The sequence below is a fragment of the Oncorhynchus masou genome, chromosome 30, assembly GCF_036934945.1.
Source record: "Oncorhynchus masou masou isolate Uvic2021 chromosome 30, UVic_Omas_1.1, whole genome shotgun sequence".
In the NCBI taxonomy this organism is placed as follows: domain Eukaryota; kingdom Metazoa; phylum Chordata; class Actinopteri; order Salmoniformes; family Salmonidae; genus Oncorhynchus; species Oncorhynchus masou.
Genome location: NC_088241.1, coordinates 22,066,515 through 22,081,009, shown reverse-complemented (window position 1 = coordinate 22,081,009; position 14,495 = coordinate 22,066,515). Strand labels below are relative to the sequence as shown.

The window sequence follows — 14,495 nt, the reverse complement described above, 5'->3', positions numbered from 1 at the left end:
GTCTATATCTCTGCTGAAGGGCACCTGTCGTACCGCTGGTACCAATTCATCTGACATAGGCCCAGAGCTCCCCTCTGGTCTGCTCTCCTGCCCAGCCGCATACCCTCTCTGCTCCTCCACCACCTGTCACACGCCTCCAACCCCTACAGCATCGGTCTGCTATCACCCCCCTCGCCCAGCCACTCCTCCTCACACCACCCCCCCAGAAACTCCTATACCCAGACCTCACAAGTATAGATATGAAGGCCTTAATTTTCCTTCCACATGCACAACATCCATGCAATGAGCCCCTTTCCCCATCCCTCGGACCCTGCCCCTCGGTTTCCCTCAATGTTGCCACTGGGGATGTACCAGTGGGGGTATTCCAGGAACCATCCTCTACACTCTTTGCACTCATGGGGAATACCACTTACCACTTGGGAATGGGCATACCACCACCACCTCCCAATGCCCATCAGACAGACACAACCCCAACACCTCACCCCTCTGAGAGGAATCTAAAGACCCAACAGCCCCAAACAGAAGCACGATTCGACCCCTCTACGTCCTCCTCTGAGGTACCCATGGAGGCCCAAACCCCAAAGGTAGTCCCCTCGCCCCCCCCCCAACCCCCGGACTTGGCCTGCTCAGAGGACCCAAATTCAGAGACCTCCTCGCCCCTCCCTCCCTGTAATCGCCCTCTGGAGGTCCCACAGAGGAAGCCATCTGAAGTGGATGAAGGATCTGTTGGGCTAGCACTCCCCAAAGTGCCCTGATGAAGAGCCAGGTAGGCTACTGTGCCGTATTGGAGAGAGAGACTTGAATACACGGGCATATTCATTACGGAAACTGTTTACCGTTTATAAACCAAACAGAGCAAAACAAGAGTTTCTATTGGACAAATTCAGGTAGATCCCTTCCCATTTTGTTCCGTTTGCTTCCATTTAATCCAAATGTTACCAAATTTTGCAACAGAATTGGAGTAATGAATATGCCCCAATTCTTACTAGGCTTTTGGTCGATTATCTTGTGTTCATGTCAAGTTGTGATTTATCTATGCTTTGCATCCATAGGCACCTAAACAACTTTCACTGTAATGAGATTTTTTTTCTTCATTTTTTCATGTAGGTGAATGTACCTTTTAAGCGTCTGTACTTGAGCACCACAGTCCCCCTGGCTGTACCATGAACCTTTCCATGGTTGTATAATACACATTGTTGATTGCATAAATGTTCCAACTCATTCCTGGGCAACCATGAAAGTTTGCAGACGTCAACCACACAGGGCCAGACATACATCTTTGAAACGTATTGTTCTTTTCCATGAAGGTTATGCGCATTCTTGTGAAAAGCACTTGAATGTTCAAGGTATCCAAAGAATGCAGCAGTTTATTCAAAATAATGGATCTTTTATTCTATTCTATTCCCTTCTTACTGTAGATCTTGAGCCCCCGTGGTGCACTGGCCCCTCATGTCTGACAATGTTGACGACCTTCATCGCCGTCCTCATCCTTCTTTGCTCTTGTAGGTAACTTCAATGACAATACAGTGCTTGTAGACCCGGGCTGTGTCTGAAAACATCACAAGCCTTTTTTCACTCAACTCCTCTCAAAGCTCATTGGGGGAGGAGGTCCCTTGCATCCTCTCCTCCAATAAGCTTTGAGAAAGCAAGGCTAGTAACATTTTCAGACACAATGTCATATCTTAATATATTTACAGTCATTTAGCAGACACTCTTATCCAGGCCGACATACAGGCACCATTAGGGTTACATTGACAGATTTTACAGGCACAATAAGGGCACATCGATTGGTTTTTGACCTAGTCAGGTCAGGGATTCGAACCAGCAATCTCTCAGTTCCTGGTCCAGCGCTCTTAACTGCTAGGCTACCTGCCGCCCAAGACAAGCTGCATTTGACAGTAAAAAAGGATGCAAGCATTCAACAAACACCCATTTTACCTCGTCCTCGCTCACTCTCCTTTGCATCTTGTATGTCTCCTCCTCAGTCAAGTTCCTGTGTTTCCCACCCAACCTGACAGACATTGTGCAGCCTTGTGGCGTTAAAGGGAACTGCAGTGTCCCAATGCCAGTCCTGCTGCCCAAGCAACCCATCAACCAGACAGGCAACGCCAGTGCAGGTAATGCCATCCAATCCGCTGATACATCAGAATTGTATAGGTCTTACATTTACATTTACATTTAAGTCATTTGGCAGACGCTCTTATCCAGAGCGACTTACAAATTGGTGAATTCACCTTATGACATCCAGTGGAACAGCCACTTTACAATAGTCTTCTTGGTACATTCAAATGAACAAGCAATCTGTAGACAACTGGCTAAATGACTGGCTATCACACAATGACATTAAGTAACTGATCCCACAAGTCAATATTGTACAAACTGAACAATGACTTGCATAACCGAATAAGGTGTTCAGGTTATGTATGTGTTGACAGTTCATTTGTTGAAGCACCCATCCCCCATCCCACTCTCCCTCAGGTTGCCTAGGTCCAGTTGGTGCTGGTCGGAAGCCTTGGAGGATTGTCGGGGGGATGTTAGCAGAGGACAAGTGGGGCTGGCAGAGCAGTTTACACTGGAGAGGGAAACGTGTGTGGGGGGGGGGGGCATCATCACCCCACGTTGGATCATTACTGCAGCCCACTGCTTCATCCAGTAAGGGGGAGGGAGAGAGAAAAAATGCTTTATTTTTTTTTATTCCGATGTCCATATTATGACTTCCTCAACAACTCCTTTTGACTCTGAGGCTGTCTTAATATGGAAACAGTACTTATTATATTATATAATATGTGCCTTCTATTTCCCTGCATTCTCCATACCCCAGGTACAACATGTTGCAGGAGTCAGAGTGGCAGGTGGTTTTGGACACGCTCAGTTTGACGGACACATCAGCGGGCCAACACTACAGAGCACTGGAGATCCTCTATCACCCCAGCTTCTCCATAAACAACAACGACTATGACCTTGGGCTACTGCGCACCGTGGCTGACATGGGCGGTGAGAATAATTAATGATGAAGGTTGTTCAGCGGAGGTTATATGGCTATATGTATGGTTCCTCCTATTCTGATTTCACTTGCTCCTGTTTGGCATTTGTCATATTCATGGTTTCTCTCCGGCATGAAATCTAACTGACAACTTAACACTATATCAACACAACAAGTATCTCAGTTGGTAGAGCATGGTGCTAAGATGGTGGGTTTGATTTTTTTAATATTAAAAGTAGAATGTGAAAATACTACCTCTCAGGGCCGCTTTTTGATTTAACCATTGATTCATTGGGTACGTGTGAGCTTATCGTCAGTGCAGTACAGTCAATGTGCTGCACAAAACTAAGAAAACTGTCAGAAATGGGGAGGTACTATTTGAACTTGTCTAATAAGAAACTCTTGCTTTCTGTTGCAAAAAGTTTTGCTACAGTGTGTCCTAAGGAATATGACCATGGTGTTGTGTTATGTGATGCTTTAGGTGGGGTTTGACCAGTGTGTATGCCCAGTCCTAGAGTCCTTCCTTCCTGGTGCCCCCTGTTGGATCACTGGCTGGGGCTACACTAAAGAGGGGGGTGAGCCACGTTCACAAATATTCTCACACCACTTCCTTATGATTTCAACTGATTGCATGATCACTCTAATTTATTGCGCCTTGTCTTTATCCTCTCCCTTTTCCCCACTTTTTCCATAATCACAGAATGAAGACAATGTTCCCTTCCATCCCAGAATCTCATTCAATAACCTGATGATTGTCTCTTCATTCTCTTCCCATTATAACATTCCTATTTGTATAATCTCTCCTTCATCTCTCTCCTCTGTCTCTACTCCATCTCGGTCTGTCTGCCTCTCTCTCTCTCAGGCTCTCTCTCCCAGGCTCTATATGGTATCCCATTTAGACAGACGCGCAGGTGTCCAAAGTGATTACCCAGTCCATGTGTTCCCACCCAAATGTCTATGGCTCCTACCTCACTCCCAGGATGCTTTGTGCTGGCACCATGGAGGAAGGAGGTGGACCCAGTCATGTGTTCCAGTACACACACACACACATGAAGGAAGGAGTGGACTCATGCCAGGTACACACACACACACCAAAAACTGCATATATGAATTCATATGTGGTCTTCTCTGGTTTTAAGGGAGACAGTGGAGGGCCGCTGGTGTGTGAGACAGGGGAGGGGGACTGGAGGCTGACTGGAAGTGAGCTGGGGAGATGGTCACCCAGCTGCTGCCCTGGATGTACAAATATGTAGAGGTACATAGCTACAGTAGATGCACCAGTCACACAGAACTGGGTCAGTGCTTCTCTGAATGTGAAAATGCTCCACTCCATGTTATGATTTTGACTATTTTACAGGTGGACACATTTGAAGAATCTGGAACCCCCAAAACAATGAATTGTAACTCTGACAGCTAGATTTTATTAGCAGCAATATGACCACTTACATTTCTGCAAAATATTAAAGTTTGATGTACTTTTGCTTCACATTCCATTTTTGTATGAAATAAAAATGTCCTTTAATCTGACAATAATTTTATTGAAAGCACATTCTTATACGAAACATTATATATGGTTAATTACCATACTAATGCATGGATTGTTGGATTCAACTGGGACTGGGTTTGTTTCCTATCTGGAGTTGCTGACAATAGTCACGTATTGTAAAGTACCTTGTTAAATGAATACACATGTGCACAGTCATAGTGACACACCGAACTCTGACCCCCTATCTCTCTGTGTGTGCGCGCGCGTTCGTGTTGACAGCTTGCACATGTTCTCTGCTCTAGTGCTTGGAGGTTCTCAAGGAGTAGGCTCCCTTATCAGATTTCTGGGACTTCCTGGATACACTACACATTTTAGTGCACAATAAGTCAATATAGCTACAACATTTGTGGCAACCATACTTCTACGGCAACGGACAGTTACAGAGGATTGGGGCACAACAAACTAGTCAAACTCGTCTGCTCAGTTTTGGGATTTCTACCCCTGCCCATCGCCCAGTAGGAAGACAAAAAAGTGTCAGTTAAAAATAACAGTGAAGAAAAAATGTGTTCAGTTGTCAACCGACTGAAACCTGCGCTGGCCTATACGCTGTGGCTCCAAACAACCGGGTACTCGCGTAAAGTTCCAGCCCACATCGGCCCGGGCTTACGCACGAGCAAGCAGCCTCTGGAATCGGTCATCATACGACCTTACTGCTCCAGGATGGAGTTGGGAAAAGGACCTTTCTTCAGGCAGGTGAGTTAGCCACTGCAATCATTTATATTTTTTGCTGATGTTTCAACTGGGTTCCGCCGACTTGTTGAAAATAATTTTTATTTTTCAGTGCAAGTAATCAAGTATTTTGCAATTGGTCAACATGAGAATTAGGGGGAACGTATTTTCCAGGCATCCTTCGTTATTGCATTGTTTAAAAAAATGTGGAACAATGTAACGTTAGCAAGCTGTAGTAGAGGGGGCGTGTTCAAATCGCCACTCGTATGGAGGGCATGTGTTTACACATTTTCTGGCAAAAAAAATCACTCGATTAGTGATAACTCCAATCTAGATAAACCAAACTAAACTAAGAACCAGGTGAAACCAAGAAAAGCATTACATTATAACACAAGTACGCCATCTTCATGCTTGTGTGACACTTTATATTCTGGATTTCCCCTGATTGTCTGTCTATGCGATTAAAATGTGTGTCAAAAGGGAAATAAAAGTATTGAGAATAACACTGTCTACCGGTGTCCTAGATAGCTAGTTAGCTACTAGTGTCGCCCCCCCCCAGTCGTTAGCAGAACTGCGGGGGCGAAGTACACGGTCTACCGGTGAGCGAGCTACCTCTCCCACCGGCTGTGTACCGGAGTCCTAGCTTGTTAGCTAGCACCAAGTGTCCAAAACGCCTTCTGAACAACTATCGTTAACAGAAATACGGGAAAACAGTGCCCGACAAGCAGGGACGAAGGACACTGTCTACCATTACCCTAGCTAGCCACCGGTGTTGTCGCCCCCGCCTCTTCTGTGGAGTTTATCAGCGGTTGGCAACTTTATGGTGCATTACCGCCACCTACTGTACATGAACGCCTCCATACGGGAGTCATAGTATAAAAATGGACCAATAGAAGGATAAAGAGGGGTTCCTGCAGATGCAGGAATGCCCACATGTAGGACCGCCTCAAAGTATGAAAATGCACCTTGACGCTGACTCTTGACATAGACTTGCAGCCTTAAAACAACAAACCCCTTATCACCATAAAAGACTACACACTCATATATTATCATTCTTGATCAATATACAGGCATGATGTGTGTTATGTAATAGAATACTGTACTGCCCCCTCATCGTTTATAACCTATGGTTACTCACTCACCTGTCCTTGCTTGTTCCAACCTTTACAGCTGTTTGAGTCGGTGAGCAGCACCTACACTTATCTGCTGGCTGATACAGAGAGCAGGGAGGCGGTCCTCATTGATCCAGTACTGGAGACAGTGGACAGGGATCTGAAACTCATAGAGGAACTGGGTTTCAACCTGAAAGTGGCAGGTAACTTGGATGTCTCTAAAACATAGACAAACACACAAGCATGCGCTCGCTAGCACGAGCACGTCCACACACGCACGCACTAATCCTACATACATTTTGATCTCCTTGTTTATCCTACCCTTGTTTAAGATGCCATATGACTCACACTGTACCCTGTTCCCCCCTATTAGTGAACACTCACTGCCATGCAGACCACATCACAGGTACGGGACAGCTGAAGAACAGGCTGTTTGGGATGAAGAGTGCCATCTCCAAGCACAGCGGGGCCAGTGCAGACATCATGCTATCAGAGGGAGATAAGATCAGCTTTGGCAAACATGTGAGGACAGACCTACCTACAGCTATAGAGAATACAGTATGGGTCTGGGCCTACCCCAAATTGTGTTCACCCAAAATCCCTGGTCCTGGAGAGTCATAGGTTTACGTTTTTTTTTTGTTCAACTGAGTAAGAGTGCTGGGCTGAAACAAAAGCCTACACATCATGTACTGTTGCTCTCCAGTACCAGGGTTGCTGTCCACTGCTTTAAATGCTTCGGCCTTATTCACCTTCATCTCTCCTTCACACTCCCTTTCTCCTCTTTACTTCCCCCTCCCTTGTTCTCTGTAATCCCTCTTACTGCCTCTCTCGTCCCTCAGTATCTGACGGTGAGGGAGACTCCAGGACATACAGACGGCTGTGTGACGTTGGTGACAGGGGACCAGAGCATGGCTTTTACTGGGGACACACTGCTAATCAGGGGCTGTGGAAGGACAGACTTTCAGCAGGGTAACGTTAACCTTTTCCACACTACTAAGCTAAACCGAGCAGAGCCAAGACAAAATGTACTGCAATGCACTGGCCTGGTTGGGCATCCACAAGACTGAATCCATGCTGGACATAACAATGCGAAAAGCAAGTATCTAAGCCAACACAGTACTATAGTGTGACTCAGTCATATAGTCTCTGATTTTTGATCTCTGTGGTGATATATCTATACATGGACATATTATCAGGGTATATCACAGACTTTCATCCCTATATGCTATTGTTTCCTAATTCTTTGGTCGGAACTGTTTTTAAACAATGCATGAGAAGTTTGTGGATCATTGCCTCACCCACACTTGTTGCATTGTTTTATGCTTAGTGGACACAATGTGGCAGTATTGTAGACTTTTTTCCCAGTGTAGTCTGATCTCAAATAGTCTCTGAACCGTAGTTTTATGTTCAATAGGACATGCGACGGAAAACATTTTGGAACGGAAAAACACAAATGAGTGTTTCTTATCAGACAAGTCCAGGTAGTCCCTCCCTGTTTCAGTCCGTTTGTTTCGGGTCCAATGAAAACAAGCCTGATCTGTTTGTTTATCTCCTTCCCAGGCTGCTCTAGGAAGCTCTATGAATCAGTCCACCGGAAGATCTTCACATTACCTCCTCAGTGCCTCGTCTTCCCTGCACATGACTACAAAGGTTGACAAGACATCCTCTTTATGCAAAAGTGTTATTGTATTCCAGTGTTGTGTGTATATCCCCTGACCCCTTTCCTTGCAAGATTTCTCTTGTTTTACATCTATCTTTGGGGATAGTCTCACCAATAATTTCGTACAAGCATACCCAGAAGGCTTGTATACTCTTGCAGTGCTATGACACTCCTTTCGATAGACTTTACAAAGTTAATTTGTCCGGTGTACTGTACCACCACCCTTCGCCATTTGTCTACTTTCATTTTCAACTCTCATTCCTAAGCCAGATCAGACCGTGGGTTCTACAGTTGCGTGTAGTCATTGAATCATCATTGTGATGTATTGCTAACAGGTTTGTTGACCCTGTGCTGCAGGTCAGACGGCCTCCACCGTGGGCGAGGAGAGGAGGTTTAACCCCCGCCTGACCAAGAGTGTGGAAGAGTTTGTGGACATCATGAGCAACCTGAACCTCCCCAAGCCTGCTAAGATAGGTATCTCAGACAGTCCACCCTCTTCAGTGATTCTATTACAATAGAAACTGTTGTTGTGTATGATGTAATGATATTATATTACTATAGGGCCTATTAGTATCTAGATTATATGCAACTATTGTGTTACAATAGAGTTATTATCAGTGGTCTTTCACCTCACTTAAACCTTATCACGGGAATGAGCATGACAAAGCTATCCGTGAAGAGATGGCAAAATGTTACACATACTGTACTCTTTCAAACTGTCCTTTGCACATCGATTTGATTACTTGTTAGTGTAAACTCTTCTTAATTCACTGATAGAAACAAGATGTTGATTTGTTATTTCTCTCTCTGCCAGATATTGCAGTGCCTGCAAACCTGGTGTGTGGACTCCATGAGGTTTGAATGGCAAATTGGTTTTAGGATTTCACTTTAAGCACTCTTGGGAGGAAGAAGGAAATTATTTTCACCCAGCCACAACTTAATGTTGTGTATATTTTATTTCCAATTTGAACATACATTCCTCCTTGTTTGCCTATGGGAAAAAAAGCAGTGGTCATGATTTGGTGGGTGTACATATACTGAAATTGTATAGTAAAAGATGCATTAATGATCATTAAACATTGCCATGTACATTGTAACAATTTATAATACAATCTCTTGCAAAAATGTGAACATTAAGATGACCTAGTTTTATATTAAATCAAGGTTGTTCAAATGTAAATGTCTGAATTAACTCTTTGAATACACCTGTATAAATTGCAGAATTGCAGTGTAACTTATGGAAAATGCTCTGATAGAAGGTTCCGTTCATGGTTTAGTATTCATGAATGCTGACTGACACAATTGAGCTCTTCCACATGGCCTTTCCAGCATCCCCTAGTCAAGGCAATACACACACACACACACACACACACACACACAGTACTCTGACTGTTGCCAGCCATGGCCGTTTTGCATACCAGGAAAACCTAACTCTTCTATTTGCATTTGAAATCACTGTGGGCCAAGTTTCCATTGCGAGAGTCCAAAACACGTCATTGCCATGCCTTTGTGTGCTTGTTTCTCTATCTACCTCTTACTTATCCGGTATCATCCTGTTATTCTCTCAGCCACTTTATATAATACCATATTGTAATGTCCTGAATACATCAACATAATCGGCTTAGCCTTAGGATTCCTCTTAGCTGTGTGTCTAGCCTAGTAGCATGCTACATTCGTTTTTGTCCCACGCCCCATTGACTAGTCTCTACCTGGTAGACAGGTTTGGGGAGATGGGAGTGTCTGGCTCTGACTCAACCGTGTCTCTGTCTCTGAACCTGTCTGATCATTTCATAATAATGGTCCACTGTGAGCTCATACTTCTCAGATACTTCTCAAAGGTACTGTACCCTTCCTTCTGTGTGTAAATATTTGAGTATGGTTACCTGAGCAGTTCATGCCTTTGATGCTGTGACAAAAGTGACAGCTTGGTTTTGACTGCATTGAATGACACCGGACACACCATGTGTGAAATGACTGAACTTTTAGGTTTCTACTGTAACCTTCGGATGGAAATAGAGAAGATGTATTCAAAGTGAGAGAAAAAAGAAAGAACTAGAAGTCTGAAGAAAAATTACAATGTGTTGTTGTCACATACATCTTCACACCACTTCATCTGCCAGCTGTCCCTGTCACCACTAGAGGCAAACAGAACATCCACATTAGGCAACTCTTCTTTCACCAACCGACTGACAGAAACGCCTGCGTTCATTGTTTTGAAATGCACAGGGTGTAACCAGTGTTGCCATCACACCTAAGCTATGTTTTATTTTGTACTTAAAAACGCAAAAACATACATAGACAAACAATAGGCAACTTAACATGTTGTTGTGGCAGTGTTTCGCCTGTGAAAAAAAGGCACCATTCTTTGACTTTGTTGTGCTTTTTACAATTCACCAGCTGTTCTTTCACCCAGTCTGTACTCTGCCCCTTCCATCTGCTCTCTCTTTTACCCCTTTCACTCTTTGCCCACTCACTGTCTGCTACCAACCCAAACTCCAGGCATTCTCTCTCACCCTGTCCACATGCCCTTGTTTAGGGGAAGACTGAGGGAATAGTCTACGATTACACTATCAGCTCATTGAGACAGAACTGTTAAAGGAGGCAGGGGCTGATAAAGGCCCTTTGGGTATAGTAAAGAGAGTGGAGGAGAGATTTACGTGGCAGCTATTGACGCTTTCCAAGGGCCCTTGGCATTGAGTGACATAAAACCCGCGAGGCGTGTTGGCAGGGTGCCAGGCCAAACTGCTTTTGCGTTAGCCTATAGCTAGCCTATAACGAGTGCATTACAATGACAAAGCCATGTCGTCGCGGGAAATCCCAGATCAGAGTTCTCATTTCGGTGCGGAGCCCCCTCACGAACAGACCACAGAAACTGTGTAGTCGGTTAGTGACGCGCTCGGGCGCATTTTCACACCAACTTTGTGTGGGTCAGTGTGACCGCCTCACATGCATTCCATTTCACCTGTTGACGACATCTCACTACCATCTGTCATTTTCACTGGGAGTGATTTGAAAGGATTGAATCAAACCAGAGAGTAGAGAGGAAAATATAGACATCAAAGGTATTCAGACGGGATATGACAGCAAACAGAAACTCTGAAAGTTATCTGGATATAGTTCGTATGATTGAAAGCGAAAGCGCGCGCCCGGTCAAAACCCATCACTTCTTTATTTAGTCAATTGTTTTTATGAGCGTCTATTTTCTTTAAATTCAGCGACAACAATATACGTTCCCCACAACAAAAACGCATTTGAAGAGAGAACGGCATATTCTCAGGTAAGGCATTAGTTCTGTGTTTCTGTTCTGTGTCGCTGTAGTTTGATACATTGTTGCTGGTAAATGATCGCGATTTGATAACGCTAGGATTATTATTCCGCAGTAGCTACCTACAGTGTAAGTGGTCGTCTGTTTATACATTAACTTCATTGGTGTCATGAGAAGGAATGGTCACTTTGAACTTGACAGAGCATGTAATACATGGAACACAGTATCTCTATGATTATGTTTACAGAAAGCCAGTAGACTACTGTAACCTACTTTCTAAACTATGTATATAAGTAAACGATAGGCCTATGCCATTTATATAAATGGACTATAGTAAATAATACAGCTCATCATTAGTCTGTTAGTTCACATCAAGCCAAATTACCTACTTTAAAAAAAAACTATTTATGCAAATTGTGTACATGCTATAACTTAAAGAACAACTTTTTGGGGAGTTTAGTAGTTTTTAAAATGTCAGAATGCTTGGTTGTATGATTATGAACATCCAGATACTCAAGATTCTATGACAACATTCTATTTGATTAGATGGGCTAAACATGTCCTCCAGGCCTATAGCTTTTCAATGTATAATTTTCACTGTGAAACGATGAGAGGACCATATCTGGTTCTAATTCAAACATGTTTTTCTTAATGTCCCAAACCTCCTTTCCCATGGCATTGTTTTCCTAGGATATGTAAACTCACATTTGTTTACCAGACTCTTCTGATATGTGGTTTGTCATTGTTTATCATTTCCATCGGGCGCATCGTGTAAACAAAGGAGAGGGGAAGTATAGGATGACGCTGACAGAGGTGGAGAGAAAAGATTGCCTGGGTGGGTAGCCGTCAGGGGAGTCGGGAGCACGTATCTCTCTTCTGTGTTCAATCTCTCCTTCTTTCTTTTTCTCTCACGCCCCTTTTTTTGGCTGCACTTGTACAGACAGCTCTAGATCTGGGACCTAGCCTGTCATTAATGGGCCGTTATTTCGCTGACCTCAGAACGGAGAGATTTGCTCAGCCCACTGGAATCTCTGATAATGTTGTTGAACTAGCATATATTCAACGTCTGTGTAATTAGTGGTGTTTTCGGACCATTCCAGGCCGTTTTGCAGTGTTGAAATATGCACAAGTCACATTTGCGTGAATTATTCTATTAATGCAGTGGTATCATAGTGTGAAAATCTACTTTATTGGAGAAACAATTAGTCCTATAGGGTATCTTACTTGCTAATTAACTTACAGGAAATACAACTAATCATCTTCCCTAAAAATCAATGATCCTAGCTTGTATTTTAATCCTCAACCCTTTGGTCCCCTAAAATAAAATAAAAAATGTATTTCCCAACCGTAGCCAGTTGGCTCAGCTACAGTATCATTCCAAGAGTCTAACAATAGGCCTATCTGTCCTCACACCTAGAAGACAGTTAGTCATGATATCTCACCTCTCATCTGACAGACAGACAGACAGACAGACAGACAGACAGACAGACAGACGCCTCACAGAGCTGTCCAGCCTAGGTTGTATTCACTTGGTACCAAAGGGGAAAAAACAGACTGAAGTGTGGAGGGACTTCCTGGACTTATTAAATAAGAAACGCTCATGTATGTTTTTAAAACATGTTTGGGTGCCCTAATGAATATGACCCTGGTTCCTCTCACCTGCTCTTCCTGCTCAGGTCCCAGTGTGGTAATGACAGTTTCCTCTCTCAGCCCATAGTCCCCCTGTAGTGGGCTCTGTCATAGCTCTGAGGTCATACAGCTCAGACTGGTCACCATGTATTCCTGGGAAGCTGATGTGTCAGGACACAGCGTGGTGATGACAGCTTCCTGTTAGCCCTCCTTAGACTACTGTAGCCCTCCATAGACCACCGAAGCATTGCTAAGTGGGCTCTGAGGTCATACAGCTGAGACTGGTATGGTCACTACCCACTGGGCATACACTGGTTGAATCAACATTGTTTTCACATATTTTCAATGGATTTACTTCGAACCAGGAATAGAAGTTGAATTGACATCTGTGCTCAGTGGGTAGGGTCCAAAATGGCATCATATTCCCTATATGGTACACTACTTTTGACCAGGTCAAAGGTGACCATAGGGTGTCATTTCTGACATACACAAATGTATCATGGCATCGGAGAGGATGGCTGCTGTTTTATTGGTGTTTAACCAACAGTGCTATTTTTTTTATTTTTTTTTTACATAATGTTGTTGCTACAGTCTCTTATGACTGAAAATAGCTTCTGGACATCAGAACAGCGATTACTCACCTTGAATTGGATGAATAATTTTTCTTTAATGAGTCGGACGAGAGGGATTTACCTCAGACACCTGAACAGGCCCTCATCCCCGTCATTCGCAGGAGAAAGAGATGGAGATTTTGCGGAAGGAGATCGGGGTGCCTTGTGAGGATCAGGCGAAGAGTGTCTAATCTGCCTTTGCCATCCGTACTATTAGCCAACGCACAATCACTGGAAAATAAACGGGACAAACTAAAAGCATGTATAAGCTACCAACGGGACATTAAAAACTGTAATATCTTATGTTTCACAGTGTCGTGGCTGAACGATGACATTAATAAAATACAACTGCCGGGTTATATGCTCTATCGGCATGATAGAATAGCAGCCTCTGGTAAGACAAGGGGTGGCGGTCTATGTATATTTGTAAACAACAGCTGGTGCACGATATCTAAGGAAGTCTCAAGGTTTTGCTTGCCTGAGGTAGAGTATATCATGATAAGCTGTAGATCACACTATCTACCTCAAGAACTTTTATCTGTATTTTTCGTAGCTGTCTCCATACCTCCACAGACCAATGCTGGCACTAAGACCGCACTCAATGAGTTATACCGCCATAAGCAAACAGGAAAACGCTCATCCAGAAGCAGCGCTCCTAGTGGCCGGGGACTTTAATTGCAGGGAAACTTACCTAATTTCTATCAGCATGTTAAATGTACAACCAGGGGGGGGACTCCAGATCATCTTTACTCCACACACAGAGACGCGTACAAAGCTCTCCCTCGCCCACCATTTGGAAAATCTGACCATAATTCTATCCTGAATCCTGCTTACAAGCAAAAATTAAAGTAGGAAGCACCAGTGACTCGATCAATAAAAAAAGTGGTCAGATGAAGCAGATGCTAAACTACAGGACTGTTTTGTTAGCACAGACTGGAATATGTTCCAGGATTCTTCCGATGGCATTGAAGAGTACACCACATCAGTCACTGGCTTCATCAATAAGTGCATCGATGACGT

General features: G+C 43.8%; 2 protein-coding genes across 3 annotated transcripts in view; both read left to right on the top strand.

Moving 5' to 3' along the window:
• The first annotated feature begins 4,749 nt into the window (after positions 1–4,749).
• Positions 4,750–9,150, top strand: LOC135522353 (persulfide dioxygenase ETHE1, mitochondrial-like). The gene is made up of 7 exons (XM_064948515.1): positions 4,750–5,222; positions 6,369–6,513; positions 6,684–6,832; positions 7,150–7,279; positions 7,871–7,960; positions 8,328–8,444; positions 8,785–9,150. Exons 1-7 carry the CDS (start codon positions 5,031–5,033, stop codon positions 8,829–8,831), a joined length of 870 nt encoding a protein of 289 aa, XP_064804587.1. The 5' UTR covers positions 4,750–5,030; the 3' UTR covers positions 8,832–9,150.
• A 619-nt stretch (positions 9,151–9,769) lies between these two features.
• LOC135522352 (pleckstrin homology-like domain family B member 3) overlaps positions 9,770–14,495 on the top strand; it is a 29,754-nt gene continuing 25,028 nt past the window's right edge. Inside the window, exon 1 of one of the 2 annotated variants that reach the window (XM_064948514.1) lies at positions 9,770–9,808. The gene's annotated coding sequence lies outside the window, so the exon portion shown is untranslated. Of the gene's footprint in view, positions 9,809–10,637; positions 11,248–14,495 lie in introns of those variants that run through there. The other variant, XM_064948513.1, reaches the window with a different exon arrangement.